Source organism: Anas acuta, chromosome 9 (genome assembly GCF_963932015.1).
Source record: "Anas acuta chromosome 9, bAnaAcu1.1, whole genome shotgun sequence".
Taxonomy (NCBI): domain Eukaryota; kingdom Metazoa; phylum Chordata; class Aves; order Anseriformes; family Anatidae; genus Anas; species Anas acuta.
The window spans coordinates 2294754-2313849 of NC_088987.1; the positions used below are offsets into that span (position 1 = coordinate 2294754).

The window sequence follows — 19096 nt, forward strand, 5'->3', positions numbered from 1 at the left end:
ATAATAAAAATAATAACAATAATAATACAATGGTGATAATAGGAAAGTAACAATAGTATGTACAAACAAGTGATGCACAATGCAATTGCTCACCACTCGCTGACCGATGCCCAGCCTAACCCCGAGCAGTCCGGCCCCTTCCCCCCAGCTAGCCACCCCTATATATTGTTTAGCATGACGTCAGATGGTATGGAATACCCCTTTGGCTAGTTTGGGTCACCTGTCCTGGGTCTGTCCCCTCCCAGCTCTTACTGCACCCCCAGCCTGCCCGTTGGCAGGACAGAGCAAAAGGCTGAGATGTCCTTGGCTTAGTATAAGCACTGCTCTGCAACAATTAAAGCATCGGGGTGTTATCAGCACTCTTCTCATCCTAAGCCAAAACACAGCATTCCACCAGCTACTAGGAAGAAAATTAATTCTGTGCTAACTGAAACCAGGACACCTTGATAACTTCCTTGCTATTGATTGCACCGTGTAATGTGGGATGGGATCAGATATCAAACAATTTCCAGGCTTCCAGCAGGGACAAAACAGTGCCCTGGCGTGAGTATATGCACAAGGGCAGGCAGGCACAGATGCTGCATTCAGTGGCACGGGGGGGTCCTGCTCCCTGCCTCTGACAACTGACCTTCATTCAGCAGGAGCCCGCCTGGTCGTGGGCCAGGGCAACGTGCCACACTGGCTGCCAAGCGCGCACAGCTGTGCTCTGCTCTGTATTCCTGCACGGCTCAGACAGGAGTTGCACTTCCTCTGCACCTCCCTATCCGTGTAATAAAACTTTCCAAGGACCTTTACACCAAACGTGCTGGATATTCAGGGAGGTGCTTTGCTCCAGGTGCAGGAAGGAAATTTGAAACAGTGGAGTAACTATCCACTAACTCCTCATCCTAAAGAAGCCCCCAGGTGCGCTCTTTACTCACACAGTACAGGAAAAGACCAGCTAGCTCCAGGAGCAGACGAACTAATTAAGTCTGGGCTCTGTGGATTTATGTGCTCTTGTTGGCTCTCCCGCGGCTAAAATGGAACATTTATCCCACAGAGATTAGTCTCTTGTACCTTATCAGCCTTGCCTTCACTGAGGGCACCGGTGTGGTCACTTTTCTCTATCTCACTGATTTTTTAAATTAAACTTGCAGTCATGTAGTCCTTTGAGAATCCTTCTCTCTGTCCGAGCTGATTGATATTTAAGGCTTAAAAAATATTCAAAAAGGTAGGGGACTCCATAGGCAGATAAAATGGCCACGGTTTCTCTTCTTTAGGAAAGCTCATAGAAAAAAACAAATTTTAAATTCTTGATATTCTGTAGAGTGAATGGAATAGAGTCCATCTCCTTCAGGGTGTAATGTATAAGATTTTCTTCATATCAATGCAAGCATTGTTTCATCTATTTTGATAACCTGAAGAAGCAACTGTTTGCCTGAAAGCTTATTCTCTATTCTTGCTCTATCAGCTGGTCTATGTGTTGTTTCTCCATTCAGAACTTGCTTCTTGTCTAATTAGAGACCCCGGTGCACTCATTAAGCCTCTCAAGGAGTATTTCTCCCTGAGGAAGTCCTGAGGCCAGTGAACTAGACTCAGATTTATAATAGACACATGATTACATTAAACTAGTGGGAGAATTAAATGTACCACACACATGCAAATGTTCCTAAATGTCTTGTTCTGAAACAACACATTTTTTAGCACTGAACTGATGGATTTGGAAAAAGAACATTACCATTGTTGCGGACTTTTTCAAAACCTTTTTTGGGCAAGAAGATGATATTTTATATTGACCATAAATCTTCAGACCAAGCAATGACAAGTCTAAATAGTTGCTCCCCTTTTAGAAACGTAGGCTCAACATGACTCAGGATTTAGCCCACAGTAATTACTGTCAGTATTAATAACAGCTTCTGTTGGGAAAGCTTCCTTTGTTCACTGTTACAGCAAATTCACCTGATGACTTCTTGGCTTTGAATAATGTATGCATGAGACAATAGGGTATGTCTGGTGCTTTTCTTGCCGCTTCACCCTTCTGTAACTTGAAATTCCTGCTTGTTTGTCAGTAAGGACTAAATGTAAACTTCTCACGTGAATTGCTCGACATGGTCGTTTTGTCGCAGGACAGAGGCACACAAGCTGACCTTTGCCACAACTTTTTTGAAGAGCCTAACTGGGCATTTCATTCTGCCGAGGCACAGGGGGACTGAATGACTTGCTCATGGTCAAGGATGACGACAGATGTAGGGGAAAAGAGATCCAACCATCTAAGCAAACATCCTAACCAGTGGAGCATGCTACCTCTGCAGACATTGCTCACGAAGGCGAAAATAAAAGAGCTGGATTTTCTGGGACCGTATAACCAATAATTAGATGGCCTTTTTCTCTTGCTTTTTGAAGAACAAGGTCTATTAACTTCTCTGCCTTAGCATTTAAACTTCTCATGGTTGATACCATTCAATTAATCTTCTAGTTAACAATCCATTGTTGCTTTAATGGCATTCAGAATACTAATTCACTCCGCCGTGAACCAGTAAATCTCAACGGAAATTGCATTTAAAATTTTTCTCTCCAAACTGGAGTAGTAGAAATTGTAGTTTTGTGCCACTTCTTGTGTCAGATTTAAACAAAACTAAATTTATCAGTAACAAAATTTAACGTGTCCTCAGTACAGGCAGGACAGGATGCACCAAGATCTGTAAAAACTGACCAAGCAGCCTGTCCCTCCATTCCTCCCCCCCACCAGGATCCCTGCGAGCAGTGGGACATAAATAACCGGCGCTTTGCAGCGCTGATGCTGTGCTGTCTTCCATAGCTCCGCTGCCGGCTACGGGCAGCAAAGCAGCAGTGCAGGAACAAATCCAAACATGGAAACCGGTAGCGGTGACATCAGACCTACACCTTACACATGGCAGGGATCTCACTCGTCTGTGGCCTGATGAGGAGCAGATCCTGTTCGTTAAAATCAATTCATAGTAATTGGTTCTGGAATGCAATAATATCCAAACAAATACTTCAGTTTCTTAGGTTCTTTTATACATAACTAAGAGTTTAAACTCTAACCCAACTGTATTTTTACATGAGAAACACATTCACAGGGCACTTATTACAAAATGACATTTTATGTCATGTTTTTCTTGCTGAACGAACCACTTGGCTATTTTACTTTTTGACAAAATATTTGATGTAGATATTTTAAGAGCTGCTCATCTATTTTGTTTCCAATTGCAAAAATTCAGATGGTCAACTCTGCTTTTTTTATCATTCAACACACACTTCTAAGCTGAATAACCCCGAGTATACTATCACTAATAAAATAATACACAGTCATATCTCCGAAATATCTGCAGGTAAAACAGTATAATTTAAAATTGTCAAAGTGCTTTATAAATACATAGTTACTTATAACAGTTCTCCAGAAACAAATACTTCAGTCTGTCCCACAAAATACTTTGAGTAATGTTCGTCAAAATCTGACGACAGAAATTCTTACAGTTTTTCATTTTCCTTAAAACTTGTAGAAAACTCCTTTGATTTGATGTAGTTTTTTGCAAACACAGTTAGTCTTTGGAGAGCTTCTGACAAACCTTCTCCTGTGATTGCACAACAGGGTTGTACGTACCAATTTCTGTCACAGCAGTGCTTCTTCACGTGGAATCTCCTGGTTACTTCCTCAGCATTTAAAGCTCCAGGCAAATCCTGCTTGTTTGCTAGCACGACAACTGGTACGTTTTTTATAGATTCGTTCTTTAAAATGAGTTCAAATTCTTTCTTTGATTCTTCTAGACGTTGCTTATCAGAGCTGTCCACGACATACAGGATTCCTTCTGTGTTTTCCAGGAAGTTGCACCAAAGCTGTCTCATTTTTTGTTGTCCTCCAACATCCCAAATTGTCAACGTAAAATCTCTGCCGGTTTCAATCATATCAACATTAAAGCCAATTGTTGGTATTGTTAGAAAATCTTCATTATACTTGAACTTGTACAACAGTGTAGATTTCCCAGCAGAATCAAGTCCTAACATCAGTATATTAGCTTGTTTGACTTTGCAGTGTTTGGTGCTCTGGAGGCCCATCTGTGCCGCGTTATCCTGTCTGAAGCCTTTACAGGTGGTATTCGCTGTCTTCTGGGCAGCCAAGTTTTCCAGTAAGACTTTTTCCCTCCTCCGCGAGATGAAGCACGAAGAGTAAGGAAGAGGAAGTGGAAGCAGCAGCTTTGCGCTACGAAAAATAAGTAAAAGCTCTGTACAAATACACTCTGGCTTTTACCAACTTGATAATATGCAAACAGTGTTTATGATGGTGTAATATTCAGTGCCAAGCCTGTGGGTGGAACACTGAGTAATGCACCGATTGGTCACAGAGCCCAAAGGTTACAGTCTGTGAACAAGTTTGAACACTGACCCACACTTAGATGACCATCCAGCTCTAGAATTCAAGAACGCTTTTTACGTTGTAAAATTGTCTGGTGGTCCAGGGAACCACCCCCTGTCTGCTGCTGTTTCCGTGTGTGCTCAGAGAAAATTGCGTTTTTATTGCATCCATTTTGGAGAAGAAACCTAATATCGGTACAGCCAGCGAGGCGCGGAAATCTTATAGGTTTGTCAGGACTTATCGATCTGCAAAATGACGAGGTACCTGATTCATCAGTGTATCTCATCTCCCAGCAATATGCTAATCTCAAGTGGCTTCTAATGTAAGTCTACGTAGGTATATGGACTCAACCAAATCATAATAGCGTAGGAGCCTAAAATGCTGAGCACTTAAAAATGTGCTCTGCTCTGAAACTGTCTCCCTTTGACTTAGTAAGTTCCCTTCCTGCTCATTCCTGTGTGAATTTGTCTGCTTTGATTGCGCTGCTGTAAACCCGGTGAGTTACGTTTTTATGAACACGTCTAACTGCGCCCGGCATGATGGAGACAGATAAATGCAGGTCTTATGATCTGCTCATGGGTGAGATTCAGCTACCTGAAATCAGGAGTTCCTGTTAGCTTCATTGTGATCTATTCTGTTGTTTCTCGCTGATCCTACAATGAAGATTTCCTTTGAGAAAGGAGTAAGAAAGGTGGAAGTAACTGAGTCTCAATCAAAAGATGATTTTTTAATTTTTATTTTTATACTAACATTCTACATAGTAGACTAAAAAAGAAAAAATTGAAAATTTAGTCTAATATTATTTAATTCATGTTAGGTCTCAATTTTTTGACAGCTCCTAGATTTATATTGAGCTAGTCCAACACATACCAAGTCCTTCAATATTTGTTTGCCCTTATAACCAGATAACTAGTATTTATTAGTATCATTTGTCTTAGCTTCAGAAAGTACATAATCAGCAAATAGATGTAAAGGTCTTCTGGACAAATGAGCTGCTGACTGATAGGGTAATCATTTTGGTAATTATGACATCGGTTGCCCCGGATATTACACATTATGTAAAAAAAAAAAAAAGTCAGTCTTGACAGACAAGTTATAAGCTGGTTTCTCTTGAAGCTAAAAGGGTTATACCAGAACTAATTGGAGGCAACAAAAGATGACAGTGACAGACTCACTCTTGTACATTTTTCATGTTTAATAACATACATAGATTATGTATAGGATTTCTTTCAGGAAAAAGTATTAAACCATGGAAGAAAGTATTGCTGTTTCTTTATAAATAATGTATATGAATTGAAAGATGGGGAGAGAGGTGACTATGCAAAACACATTGTTAGCACAGTCAAATGAATCATAATTCCCTGCAAAATAGCATGTCATTTCCATGAAATATGGTTATCTTGATAAAGGGCAAAACCTCCCTCCTGCGTGTGCTGTGACAGCGTGGATGGATGTGTCCCTGGGTAGTGCTGTGATTTAAAGATTACTTACAGTTCTCTGTCCTGTACGTTTCCTTCAACTGTATTCGATATTTATGGTCTCAACTGTTATTTTACTAAATCTGACCATCACTTTAAAGAAGTGATTAAACAACATCTGACTTTTTACAAGCAAACTAAATTTATTTCCAGGAGAGAACTGCTACTTCCCGAGGACTGCGTGCTTCTGCAGGTGTAAACCGTACCTCATGTCAAGCACTGCTTTGCTTCAGAGAACGGTTTGGTAACTCAGAGCCACGTCCCATGACTTGCTGTGCTCCTTAGCAGCTCGTGCAGCGGTACGCGGTGCTGGCAGAGCCACGGCCACCTGCATGTGGAGCACCGCGGCGAGGCCTCCCCACCAGCTAGCAGGAGGGTGGCTGAGTGGCACTGCAGGTTTCATCCAGCATCCTTCATCCTTCATCCATCATCCATCGTCCGTCATCCATCATTCAGCACCCAGCGCCCAGCACCCAGCAGGCTGCATCTGGAAGGTTCTGCGGGCAGGGCCGCGGGCTCGATCCTAATTCACTTACAGAACGAGCAGGGCTGCAAAGCGCTGCCACACAGCCGAGTGCTGCATCCTGGGAGGGCACAGCGCTGCTCCAAAGGGCCACGGGCAGCCTCCCCGCGGGCTGTGGATGCGGAGTGGCACCCGATGCGCTAATCCGGAGCGAGCCGCCTCAGGACAGCCCGGTAAGCAGCGCTCTGCGTTCACCCAGGCAAACACACATCTGGGACACCGAGAGAACCACCTCTGCGTTGTCCAAAGGTGTATTTGCTCTGCCGGGGCGAGGCTGTCGTGCCGCTGGGGCACGCTCAGCTGAACACCCCGGGGTCATAAAACACAGAGAGGGGGCGGCGGGGCCGCCGGGGGGACCCCGGAGCCGCTGAGGCGCGGGGGCTGAGGCGGGAACGGCCGTTGGGCTGAGGCGGGAACGGCCGTTGGGCTGAGGCGGCCGCCCGGCACCGCGCTGCTCGGCTCCCTTCCCTTCCCTTTTCTTCCCTTCCCGTCCTTTCCCGTCCCTCTCCTCCATTCCACTCCCCTCCTCTCCTCTCCCCGCCCCGCCCCGGGCCGGAGCTCTCCGCGGCGGCCTTGCCGTGAGGCGGCGGCCCCCTGGCCGCGGGCCCCGCCGGTGCCGCTGCTGTGCCCGCCTCAGGTCCCGCAGCTCCCCCGCAGCTGGGCGCTGAGCCCCGGACGGCTCGCAAGGTAAATGGCTCCGAGCCCCGGCTCGCAATGCAAAATACCGCATCTCTATCTGTATTACTATGAAAATGAACGTAACCCAGCGCTTTCTGCACAGCAGATTTGCTCTTAAAGGTTTCTGCCTTCGGGCCGCTACCTCCGCAAGCTCTTCACTCACTGCAAGCTGTCCTAGAACGGAAAATTGAGATTGCCCAGACAACTTGAAGCAATAGGAAGTCATTACAAAAATATTGAAAGTGTTTTGCACAGTACTGTTGTTTTGGATAGCCTGGTATCTTGCACAAATACCTCTATCGGTAGTAAGAACTTGAGAAGCCAAAAAATTAAAATGGATTTGCAAATGATTTCTGCAAGTTGATTTTAAAAAAATATTTTGCTATATTTCTGGAATTATAACTAATAGCAGGTATTTTTAACCTTTAAAACAGTCAATTCATTGATTACTGTTATTAGAATTTAATTATTACAATAATTTGCTACTTTTTTTTCCTGTCAAATATGCCCACGCTAAATAATAACCCAGCTATAACAGAGTGAGTATCTAAAATTCCTAAGAGCATGCTCAGACTGTTTTCTGAAATTTGCTTTAAAGCAATTGGTTTTATCTGGCAGCGTAACCTCAGACATTATTGAGTCTTGCCAGGAAGCTGCAAATTCACAAATGAAACCATTTCCTTGGAAGGACCAATCCTGAACATTCATTTAAGCATCTGAGCTAGGAATAGCAGTGGATTCTTCTGTCCACTGAGGGTTTTCTCTTTAATTTGCCCTTTCTTTCTGCATGAGTTTGAAGCAGAGTTCTGTGCCAAACACGTTTGGAGGATGACTGGCCTGCATTGTGGATGCTCAGCACTACAGAAATAGCTGCCTGATGCTTTGGGGTGCGTGGCTTCTATCCCTGACCATCACGAGAGCCTTGTGTGGTGCACCTGTGCTAGCTTGCAAAGAGGTCAGCGTGTCACTGGAGGAACGTGACCTTGGATGTCCAGAAGTGCTCTCTGCCATCAGCAGTGCTCCTGGCACCTGCTGGCTGCTGCCCTCTCCTTGCCATGGATCGCTGCCTGCCCGCGGGAGCCAGCAGCTTGCCTCTGGCTGCCCGTCCTCTTTTCTCCCTCGTGCAGCTGTGTGATCTGCCTGGGTGGTAGGTTGGTGTACGAAGAGGAAAGAAGTCAGCACCTTTTTTTCCAGCTTGGAGTGCGTACCAGAAAGGGAAATGAGAGTGGTTTGGGGTTCTAATCAACTTCCCTAAGTTACTGGTAGCTTGAACAGTCCTGATGATACTTTCCTCTGCACTTACAAGACTTCAATTTTGTTTTATTTGCGTGTGTTTAATTCGTGTGGAGAAACAGAAGTGAATCAACACAAAATTTCTGAGGTTCTGTGTTTGTGTAAGCTAGAGAGAGACCATTGTCATGTTAGGAAGTCCTTAATAAAAGCCACCTCGTCACCTGCAGCTCTGTGAGGTACCCTCAGGGAAGGATCAGCTCCTGTAGCACGTAGTGGTTTGGAGGTAATACATCCCTGAGAGGCATCAGTCTCCTGTTTAAACTGCTTTTTGTATAAAATTGCTTTAGTACATTCTAAGTGGTGCATTATGCATCGCTGATGAAATGGAGTCTGAACACTTCCTGTAGGGAAGGTTTATTTCAAGTCAAGTCACACAGAAATAGAAGGCAGGTGGGCTCTGGTAAATCAAATCAACCCAAATTCTAGCATTGTTTTTTTTTGGTAAATGCTTTATATCAAGAAAACTCCAAGCTCTGCAGTGATCTTTGCAAAGATAAGTTAACGTATTTAATTGTGCTGAGAGGTTCAACCTTCCACCATCCGTACGGTGTCCTTGTATTTCACAGTACGGGGTAGAAATCATTTGGAAACCTCTCAGTATGACATAGTAATTATTTTCACTTAAAGATACCTAATACATGTTCACAGTGTATGTAATTTTAAAGAAATATGGTAAAGGTAAGCACTGCTGAATGGAGGGCACAAAAAAATGGGATTTTATTTTTAAATGTAGCTGTAGAAAGCTGTAGTGGTCTGAGCTTACAAGCTGTAGTGCCTTGTCCTGGTACTGTACTTATATCTTCAGCATGGACTCCAGGCACAGCCCTGAGGTGATGGATGAATTATTTGCCCATACTTCTTTCTTCACCTGCTGTCTTGGCTGATTTGCTCCATCTCATGAAAACTAGCAGAGCCTCCCTTCTCTTAAATAAACTACACATTTCTGAAGGCTCTGAACATCCATTTGACAAATGCTTTGTAGCCATTAGATTTTGTGGTCTGTATTCCTTCCTCCAGATTGAAATGAGTCGAAGACATTGTGCTGAGAGCTTTCGGCTTTCTTTGGGATCAAAATGTTTGATGAGTGATCTCTTGCCGAGATGTGGTTTATGTAAGGGAAATTTCCAGGGTGAAGGCTTAAGAGGCTTCAATCCATAGCATACTCAGCAGCAGCTCAGTATTCTGCTCATGCTTGTTTCTGGGATGCCGCGTTGGTTCAGGGTATAAAGGATGCTGCATGTGACAGACGGACCAGTGAATCTTGGATGTGTCTTCATTATTTTATAGCACACTTTTAGCTGACAAGCTAAGAAAAAGATCCTGTTTGAGCAATAGCCTTCTGAATACAACTTTCTCATTTCTTTTTCAGTAAGAAATGTGCCTCAGAACTTGTGGTGCAGATTTGGAAGGCCACTGATGTACTTCTACAAATTAGCTATTGCCTAGTTCCAGAAAGTGTCATGTATGTGGGACTGTTACAATGGGTTTTCTTGCTGCTTCTCATATTTTCAATCGTAACAATGTGGTACATCACCTTTTCTTCAAACACTGTGATTGAACATGCAAACACCATGTATTTCTATGAATACGAACCAGTTTACAAGCAACCCTACCTCTTCACGTCACGAGAACACTTGAAATGCAAAGACATAAATCCGTTTCTAGTCATCTTGGTGTCTTCAAGACCTAATGATGTGGAGTCAAGGCAGGCCATAAGGATAACATGGGGATCTCACAGCTTCTGGTGGGGACATCGGATTCTAACCCTGTTCTTACTGGGTCAGGAAATGGAAAGAGAAGACAAGTCTGCAGCACTGTCAGTAGAAGATGAAAGCATCCTGTATGGTGACATAATTAGCCAAGATTTTATGGACACTTACGACAATCTGACCTTGAAAACAATTATGGCGTTCCGATGGGTGACTGAGTTCTGTCCAAATGCTAGATTCGTCATGAAGACTGATTCTGATGTCTTCATCAACACGGGTAACTTAGTAAAATTTCTTCTGAAGCTCAACTCCTCAGAAACTATTTTCACTGGTTACCCTTTTATAGGTAGCTTCGCCTACAGAGGCTTCTACAAGAAAACGTACATCTCGTACGATGAATATCCTTTCAGTTTTTATCCGCCGTACTGCAGTGGCATGGGTTATATATTGAACGGAAACCTGGCGTTGAGGGTTTATGAAATGATGAATCATATCAGACCTATTAAATTTGAGGATGTTTATGTTGGAATTTGCTTAAATATACTCAAGGTGAACATCATCATTCCAGAAGAAGAACGGTTCTTTCTTTATAAAATTAATTTTGATGTCTGTAAGTATAGGCATTTGATTGCAGTACATGGCATTAAGCCTAGTGAAATGATCCAGTTTTGGCAGGATTTGTCATCCAACACTTCAGTTACTTGCCTTTGATTCTGTATAAATGTACGTGAGCTTAAACCTGTACTGTCTTAAACCTAGAATTGTACTGCAAAAGTGTTCAACTAATGCACAGGGCCACACAAAACAAAAGCATGGTTGTTGAGCTGACTTTGGCTGAAGGACAACTGTGCTGCTGGGGGAAAGCTGCGATGGCAGCATTTCCTGGGATGTTCTCATATTCTTAAGTGAAAATATCAGGAATTCACAGAGCACTTTTCCATGTATATATCCTATGCATGCAGGATACTTTGGAGTATGCTGTCCTGTCTTGCTCTGATGCTTCTGCACGCTGTATGCTGTAACCATGGGATTTCTGCCTGAATCTCCTGAAATTTATAAAATGTTACAGGAGTTATGTTTATGCCAAGAAACTAGCTTGGAAGATGCTTCTCAGGGTACTGCCTAATTTGACTTGTTTTGTTGTTTTTGTGAACTGCATCGTCCTTTGCTGCCTTCAGGTACTTGTTCTCTGCCCAGCACGGAACTCGGAGCTACCTTCGTACTGACACAGAAACCCCTCTGTAATCGTTCTGAGTGTCCCAGGGCTCTGGATTTGTGGGGTGTGCAGAAGCCAAGGGGAAGTTCTGAAAAGGGGATGCACTCTGTGTGCACGTGTCTGTATATTTATATACATGTAAACCAGAACTGTTTTGGTGCCTTACAAGGAACATTAATAACGTTCACACACCAGTAGAGGGCTGGCCCCAGAATACTCCATGTGCAGTGTGGGCCCAAGACATCCCTCACGCAGTGGTATCAGGTACCGCATGTATCCGTACACGTGTGTGTGTGCTGATGCATCCCGAGGGTTCCTGGCATCACACTTCACATCCATTCAAAACTTTATATCCATTTCAAAAATAGTCTTCGTGCTTCAGGTATTAAAGTGAAAGAAGTATGACGCTCTGTGCTTCTAATGTAAAGAAGACAAAGTGTACTGTATCTGTAAAGATGGGTATTCTAATCACTTTATTCATAGCGGCAAGACCAAGGTTTCAGTAGTTTACACTTCTAATAGACAACGATACAGAATTTGCAATTACATTAACATAATTATTCTAGACACATCTACTACACAGCAGAGACTATAGTTACATCCTGTACATCTAGAATGACAGAGCACTGCCACTTTATTTGTACTATAGCTAACGTGTTATGATATATTTACATTTGGCTGTCTTTCAGATAGTCTCTTAGAGACAAATTAGAAGAGGTACAGAAGCCTCTGGTACCAAGACTGAGGTTTCACCAATGTTTTTGTTATGCTGTGGTTATGGTCAGTATTGAATTCTGCTGTCTTCTCAATAACTACATGGTTTTATGATGGAAGTATAGGACTTTTTAAATATATATAAAAATGATGTATTGGGGAAAATACTGCCTAGACAAGTATTTCAGATATCAGTGTTCTAAGAACGTATGGGTCAAAGCTTTTCAAAAATACATATTTTTCGTTAAACCAAATAGCTAAAGCTACTGTATTGCATAACCAAGGAAAGAATGCTGTTGTAGCTCCTGAAACAGAGGTAAAACTACAGTTATTCCTGTTGTTTTAGGATCCGTTATTTGATTGTTGTAGCACTGTGGTCAGATCCTGAGAGCTCTGTGAGAAATGGTTAACTTGCTCTTTGATTGTTTATACCTCTAAATAAAACAAAGCCATTGGTTTTTTAAGCCTGCCATGTAAAATGTTTAGAAATAAATTATTTGTCACAAGAACACTGATACTACAGCATAGTTTGTATTGCTTTTTCAAAAAAATGTGGTTATGAAAGACTATGAAATCTTTAGCAACTGGGTAGATAAAGCAGACAGTGCTCCTGGTGAGAGAATAAAAAGGAGTACCCGGGGTAAATGGCTGTGCAGTGCTGCAGTAAAAATGTGACCGTCACCAAGCAAGGTAGTTTCATATTTGCACCCCAGAATGATAATGCTGATTATAGATTGCAAGGCTTTTGCTTTCACAAATGCAGCTTTATATACACCGTGAGCTGTTTATGCCACCTGAAATTGTCATTTAAAGGGAACATCAGTTCTGCACTGCAAAGTATTCCTGATTCTGTTTTTTTTTCTTTTTTTTTTCTGAAACTCTTTCCCAAGTCTAGTTTGTATTTGAGTCTGACCTTATTATTGCTTAAAAGGCTGGAAAAACACACAACTAAGCTAATGGTTCTGCTTAAAGCAAATATCGGGAGAGATTCTGGTGTGAGCAGCCATGCAACAGGTAAAAGAGCTTATGACGGGGGACTAATACAAGCATTTAAATCAGTGCTGGGCCCAAATTTTATAGCATCTGCTTACTGAAATTATGCATAAACCACAGGCTAAGATTTTTCCAAAGCCTAAGATTCTTTTTACTGTGCACGCAGGTGGCTCAGAAAGCCATATTAACATAAAATGCCAAGCAGTTATGATATTGATATGTTTCTGTTTTGAAAAAGCTGACAATCCATTGGTCAAAGATGTCTGGAAACTACTTCAGGGTGAACAGCAAAATGTTTACAGTCTGACATTTCAAGCCTGTCTTGCCTGTACATTGTTTCACAGAGTTCCTAAGTCAAAATGCTTCTGTGTGTTGTGGATGTTTGAAAATAAACAAGGTCAGAATAAGCCACTACGCGTGTGCTGCAAATCCAGAGGCATTATTCTCTACAACCAGCTCAGCGTGAGAGCACGCAGACCGGTGGGCACATCTTCCTAAGTTTTATGGTGCGCTCTCTAGTTAGTACTAACAGATCTCAGAGCAAGTGGTAAGTACCTCATGAATAGCTGTACAGTAAATGATGTAATTTCACCATATTTAAAAAAAAATTAAACTAGAAGCTGACTGGAGGTTAACCAACCAAAGTGACACCGAGTTGCTGATGTGCCTACCAGGTACGTTAGCGGTGGGGAGGCAGAGCTCTACTGCCTATTTTTTGTCTCTATTTTTGTCTGACCAATGTGTACCACGTTGGTCATTTATTAAGTTTCCTGTGATTTGCTTACAGTCGAGGGGTGGGGGAAAGAGATGGAAAGCTTTCTGCAGTCTGACGGTTAAGTTAAGCTTGTCAAGTTGTAACACAGTTACTGGGTATTGCTGCAAGCCATAGCCGAATGAAAGGACTCCATGTAGGAAGGAAAGCAAACAGTTAAAAAGGAACACGGCAGATGGTTTATTAGTCCTCATTTTAGAGAAACCCCAACTTGTGAAAAACAGAAAAATAGACCGGGTTTGTGAAAATCATAAAGATGCTTTCTTTCACAGGCCGTAAGAAAGCACAGTCTGTCTGAGATACTGCTGTTCCGTGAGTCTTAGCTACAGGCCCTGTCCACCTGCCCCTGGTACGAGGAAACATTCTATCTTCTGTTGGACAGTTTGTCTCACCTGCACTTACGGGACTGCACTTAATTTTCTTGTTATGAAATAAGCATTTAAAAACACGGTGTTCACCCCAGGTGACCTCTCCTGAGCGGGTCTGTGGCTCTGAGCACTGTTTACCTCTGGCCTTCCCACAGTTGCTACGCAGCACGTTCATTTTCCAGGCCACATTAATCCAAATGACCCGAATGAGGTTTTTTATAGTGTGAGTGACGATGGTGCGTAGATGTCATAAGCATCCCGGTCTGCTCTCTGCCCTGGGGTGACACAGCCCGTGTCCTTGCTGCTCCTCTCAGTAGTGCTGTGTGGTAGGCCTGGAAGTAAGAGGAAAGCGTAGCCTCCCCTGAGCTTGCAGTAAAGATGCAATCTCAAAAACACGTGTTTTTGAGAGAAAAAATGTTAAAAGAGAATCCGGAAGAGGCTCTTATCTAAGAGAATGCAGCGACGTTGTACTAAATGGAAGCTGTCTTTCACCAGGACAAATTGCTTAAGCATGGTGGTTTTATCTGGTGTGTTGTGTAGGCTGTTCTCCAATAAACATCCACACTACCTGTACAGAACCCTCACTGTGCACTTCATTTTCATAATGAGCTTTCCCTGGTCATTTTTTTTTGAGAGCACTTCAAAATGCCATGTGTAGAAGTGGTTTTGCAGGCACTCAGTGTAATACTCGTGCGATACAGCTTTAAAGTTGTTCTGGTAGCCCCGGCCCCTGTTAGCTTTGTCCTTAACGCTAGCATGATTGGTACAGTTTGACATGTTAAAGGCAGGCAGATTTGAAATGTACAAAAGTGAACTTCATTTGTAAATCCAGGACTTGCTAACCACTGAAAGAAACAGTTTATCACGGAGCAGTGTAATGGTTCGGTACAGAGTGGAACCAACTCCACAGAACTTTTTCCAAAGGCAACTCTTTAACATAACTCATTGTTTTCTTACCCAGACAAAGTTGAAAAATTGCACGGGGACTTTGGCAGTTCTGGCGTGAAAGTCTGATTTCATCGGCAGATGAAGCCAAGTGAGCGCATGGGCAGAGGCACAGGAGCAAACTTGTGCTGCTTTTGCACAGGCACAGCCCTGCTTGCTGGGGGCGCTGAGTAGGTATTTGTCACACAGCTTGATTGTGACTGTTCTCCTAATTACCAGGATTAAAGCACACGCAGTTAAAGTACACTTTTGTCTACATTACCCTCACGCCCCTGAACACAGTGTAGGAGTGGGCAGAGAGCAAGGCTTCTCAGCCTCATATTTTCATTTCTAAAGCGCTATATTGATTATTCATTCAGCTTTGCTGCATACAGGCTGAAAAAGATTTCTGGGCACCTGTGTCCCAAGAGGTACTAACGGGTCTGCACAGGCTTCAAAGAACACACGGCTGGTGCTTTAGATGCAGGGTGAAAGCTTTATTTCCCTCTTGCTCAACCACCTCGGTTTGTCCTTAATGCCAGATGTAGGAGCTGACACACTCATAAAAGTGGATTTCAAAACTTTAGTCCAGAATTGCTCTTGATGTCAGCCTCTCTATTTATGGCTTTAGACAGGTGTCAGCTGCTTTGACTGCACACTTTGCTTAACGGAGCACAGTAAGCCTGCAATGGTTCGTGTAACTGGTGATAAACTGAAACCCGGAACCTCTGGCTACCTGGGGGAAACCAGTATTTAAAACAGCTGCTTACCTGAGCCTGTCACTACTACGTAAATACAAGTAATTCAAAATGCAAATCAATATTAGCTTAACTGTATATGTCTTACTAGATACGAGCCCTCAGATTTAGAATGCTAAGTTATAGCATATTGGTAACGTGGAGGGGCAGCAGCTCTGGTCTTACAGCTGTCACACTCTGCAGCACGTTGTAATTCCCTTAATCGTGCAGTTGTGTACGGCCAGACCTCAGGATGGAGGCCGAACAAACTACTTTAGAAAAGGCTGATGAGTTGTGGCTTTTTCCTTTGATATAATCATTTACTAAATGGTTCTCTGCACACATTTGCAATATATCAATACTATATAAAGCCAGAATGCCATCTATTCTGAGAAGCAGCTGAACAAATTTTATTTTCAAGATTCAGCATTAGTGGTGACGTAGCAGTTAGTTCAAGCTGATGCAGTGTTCTAGTACTAATTTCTGTATCCTAAAATCTTCACAACTTTCTAATTTTACGTGTAAGTGGTATAATACTCTAATAACAGTAACAGTAGTTCTGATGCCGACCTTATGTTTGCAAGTCAGCAGACAATTCCTTGTTATGTTAGATGGCATTTACTTTATTTGCATTTATCTAAATACCGATCAATAAAATGGACTCATTCCTTTCAGATTTAGTGCTTGTAGAAATGTTAGGCCTCCAGAGCTGCTGCAGCCCCCAGAACGTTACCTGTGACCATCTGTCCCCCGAGACAGCACAGCCCTGCCCTGCCACCAGCACCAGGGGCCCACCAAAAGCAGCAGCACGCGTTTTGCACGGGACCAGCGATGAGTTCTGGAGCATTCCCAGCTTGTTGCTGTGGTCTGAGCGAGCTGCGCTCAGGCAGATGTTTGGAGCCCGCAGACAAACACCGGAGTGTTTGTGAGGTGTCGTGAGGTGCTGCAAAATTCAGCCTGAGAGCACGGGCCCGCGCCAGCCTCCCGGGGAGCGTGCACAAGGGGCAATGGAGCCTCAAATCTCATCGTCCCGTGTGTGTGTGCCCGCAGCGCGGCTCTGAGCTCGGCACTGCCCGGGCCGTGCCTGGGGCCGACCACGAGGCGGAGCTGTGAGACCGCCCCGCAGCCGTGGAGCTCCCTCAGTGCACCAGGAGCAGAACGGCGAGGTGCAGCCCTGGGCAGGATGACCGGGTACAGGCACAGTTTTCACATTGGACCGTACAAAAGATGCTCTTTGGCAGCAACTTCATGTATCAGCTTTCTGCCAGTAGATGCACTTGCCTGATGAGCAGATGTCGCTGATGGAACTTAACTGACAAAAAACTTCCATGAACACCTAAGGCAAGGAGGGAGCTCTGCCACGTCTGCTCTAAGCTGTATGAGTAAGGCAGGAGAATCAGGCCCTAGATATTTTAGGCTGTTTAAGCAATATGGACGTTACTTAACCTGGTCATGGGGCAGCTAGCTGCATGGATCAGAGCAGAATTTGGCACAAATTGGCACAGCCAGAAAGCTGCAGAGAGCTAAAACTGGGTTAGCAAACTGAGACATCTGGCAGGGAACATGGGCAGGCACCACGCCTGGACAAGGAAGACTGCACGAAGCCTCCATCTCCACTAGTCCTTCATCTCTAAACCTAGAGCAGCTGTTACCAGTTTTTTAAAAGTAAACCAAAGCAAGACAAGACAACAAACGCCAGCAGCATCACCAGAGATCACTGCCTTAACAGCTGTGGCCAGGAAGGGAGCTGCTACAGGGGCGGGAGTGTTACAGAGACAGCTGAAGGGGATGGAGCAACCACTGCTGTAACTGCACACGCTGAAAGGTTGAGAAAAAGCCGAGTCAGTAGCTGACGGGGCAGCCACGGGCGTGAGGAAATCCTGGCATAAATATCCAAGCAAGCCTGCAGGACACTTCTGCATTGTGCTGTGAGTTTTCTTAAATTCTTCAAGCAGGCCATGTGAGAGTTTGCTTTACTCCCTCCCTCAGCTTCCTATGGCAGCTACGGGGCTCTGAAGGCACGCATTTCCCGCTACCTCATTTCCCAGCTATCTCAAGTGCTACAGCACCCAGAAAGGCAGCCGTGCTCAGGAGGTCTGGAATTCCTCAGCAATGCTTGCCAGCTTCAGGAATGGGCACTGCGGAGAGGTTTACTGCAGCCACAAGCTTCTCACTGAAGTGGGGTTAGGCTACAAATATTTTTTAGAGCTGCCCATTGTTCTGCTTCCAAGTTCTCAAATGCCCGTGACGGACTGGTGGTTCTGTCACCGCTGCACAAGCCTCTCTGCTTCAGTCTTCTGTGGACTGCTAGGTCTAATTCTTCTCTCTGGGCAGTTGTTTTGATAAACATCCAATCTCTCTCTACACAGGAAAGCCAGCACAACAGAACCATCACCTGTGAAGGAGAAAGGAAAGGCAAATGCTCCATGCACCATGAGCTCTGCCTAGAGCCCGGTTTCGATCCTGCTGCTGTAGCATTATGATGTGATTTAGCACTCCCTTGAAAATAGCACACGAGGTTTTCATTGCACAGCATCTGACCTCAAATACTTCTTCAAAATAAAACAATGGAGGAACCCTGCAATTATCAGCATTTCTGGGTACCCACTCCGTTTAAATGCAAATCTGCATTCCAAATTCCCTGAAAGCTGTTCTTCCTGTTCAAGGGATTAAAAACGCCTGAAACCTTGCATCCTCCGGGGAAGGGCCACTCAGGCTGGCTTCAGAGCACGCTGGACACTTCTGTACTTCTGTGTCTTTGTCCTCTACTCGGAGCCAAGGGGCTCTACTCGCAGCTTTGACCGAGAGGAGGCAGCTGAAGGCCACGTGTACATGTTGGAGAGCACTGGCAATAGCAACATCTCCAGCTAAAAATTGTGATTATCTCCAAACAAACTCAAGAAGGGAAGTTTGGTAGGACAGAGCTAACCTAGAAATAAAAATGAAAAGACTGAGCTGGGAACTCCCTGCACAGAAAGCAGAATTTGTGCTCTTATCTTGAGAGACATCCCACCTGCTAACACAGCCACAACAGAGCTTGCAGAGACCTGCAAGCCACTTTCCCAGCAAATGCTTTATGTGGGCGATAGCTTTTTGTCTGATTACTTTGTATCCTCACCCAAGAAGCAGTGTTAGTTACTCTCTAACTACAGCCGATGGCCCTGGTTCAGCCCAGGGACCAATTCCGGAGAACTTCCACTACCTCCACGACAAGAGACGGCAGCAGATCATCCAGGAGCACATCCTGAAGGGGGGAGGAGTCCTAGGGGACACGATGCAGGTATGCAAGCCACCCAGAACACCAACATCCAACTCGGGCCCCGACTCTGTTCCCCTG

General features: G+C 44.1%; 2 protein-coding genes across 8 annotated transcripts; one reads left to right on the top strand and one right to left on the bottom strand.

The window, feature by feature from the left end:
- Positions 1 to 2996: 2996 nt before the first annotated feature.
- ARL14 (ARF like GTPase 14) lies at positions 2997 to 4219 on the bottom strand. Its single transcript, XM_068692608.1, has one exon. The coding sequence runs from the start codon at positions 4054 to 4056 to the stop codon at positions 3472 to 3474; it is 585 nt and encodes a 194-aa protein (XP_068548709.1). The 5' UTR covers positions 4057 to 4219; the 3' UTR covers positions 2997 to 3471.
- A 1878-nt stretch (positions 4220 to 6097) lies between these two features.
- B3GALNT1 (beta-1,3-N-acetylgalactosaminyltransferase 1 (Globoside blood group)) lies at positions 6098 to 12474 on the top strand. Of its 7 annotated transcripts, none has more exons than XM_068692600.1 (3): positions 6098 to 6528; positions 7826 to 8184; positions 9696 to 12474. In XM_068692600.1, the coding sequence occupies exons 2-3, from the start codon at positions 8021 to 8023 to the stop codon at positions 10744 to 10746; spliced, it is 1215 nt and encodes a 404-aa protein (XP_068548701.1). In that variant the 5' UTR covers positions 6098 to 6528; positions 7826 to 8020; the 3' UTR covers positions 10747 to 12474. The 7 variants fall into 7 exon arrangements, with proteins under 7 accessions (XP_068548701.1, XP_068548706.1, XP_068548705.1 ...); XM_068692605.1 differs by having other exon boundaries at positions 7826 to 7920; XM_068692597.1 differs by lacking the exon at positions 6098 to 6528 and adding an exon at positions 6735 to 7042.
- Positions 12475 to 19096: the final 6622 nt, after the last annotated feature.

What these genes read in the sequence shown, in the direction of transcription:
- ARL14 (XM_068692608.1), bottom strand. Translation starts at nt 4,056, where the DNA reads ATGGGCCTCCAGAGCACCAAACACTGCAAAGTCAAACAAGCTAATATA.
- B3GALNT1 (XM_068692600.1), top strand. Translation starts at nt 8,021, where the DNA reads ATGTCCAGAAGTGCTCTCTGCCATCAGCAGTGCTCCTGGCACCTGCTG. An exon ending in GTGATCTGCCTGGGTGGTAG is followed by an intron (nt 8,185 to 9,695) that starts GTTGGTGTACGA and finishes TTTCTTTTTCAG; the next exon opens with TAAGAAATGTGCCTCAGAAC.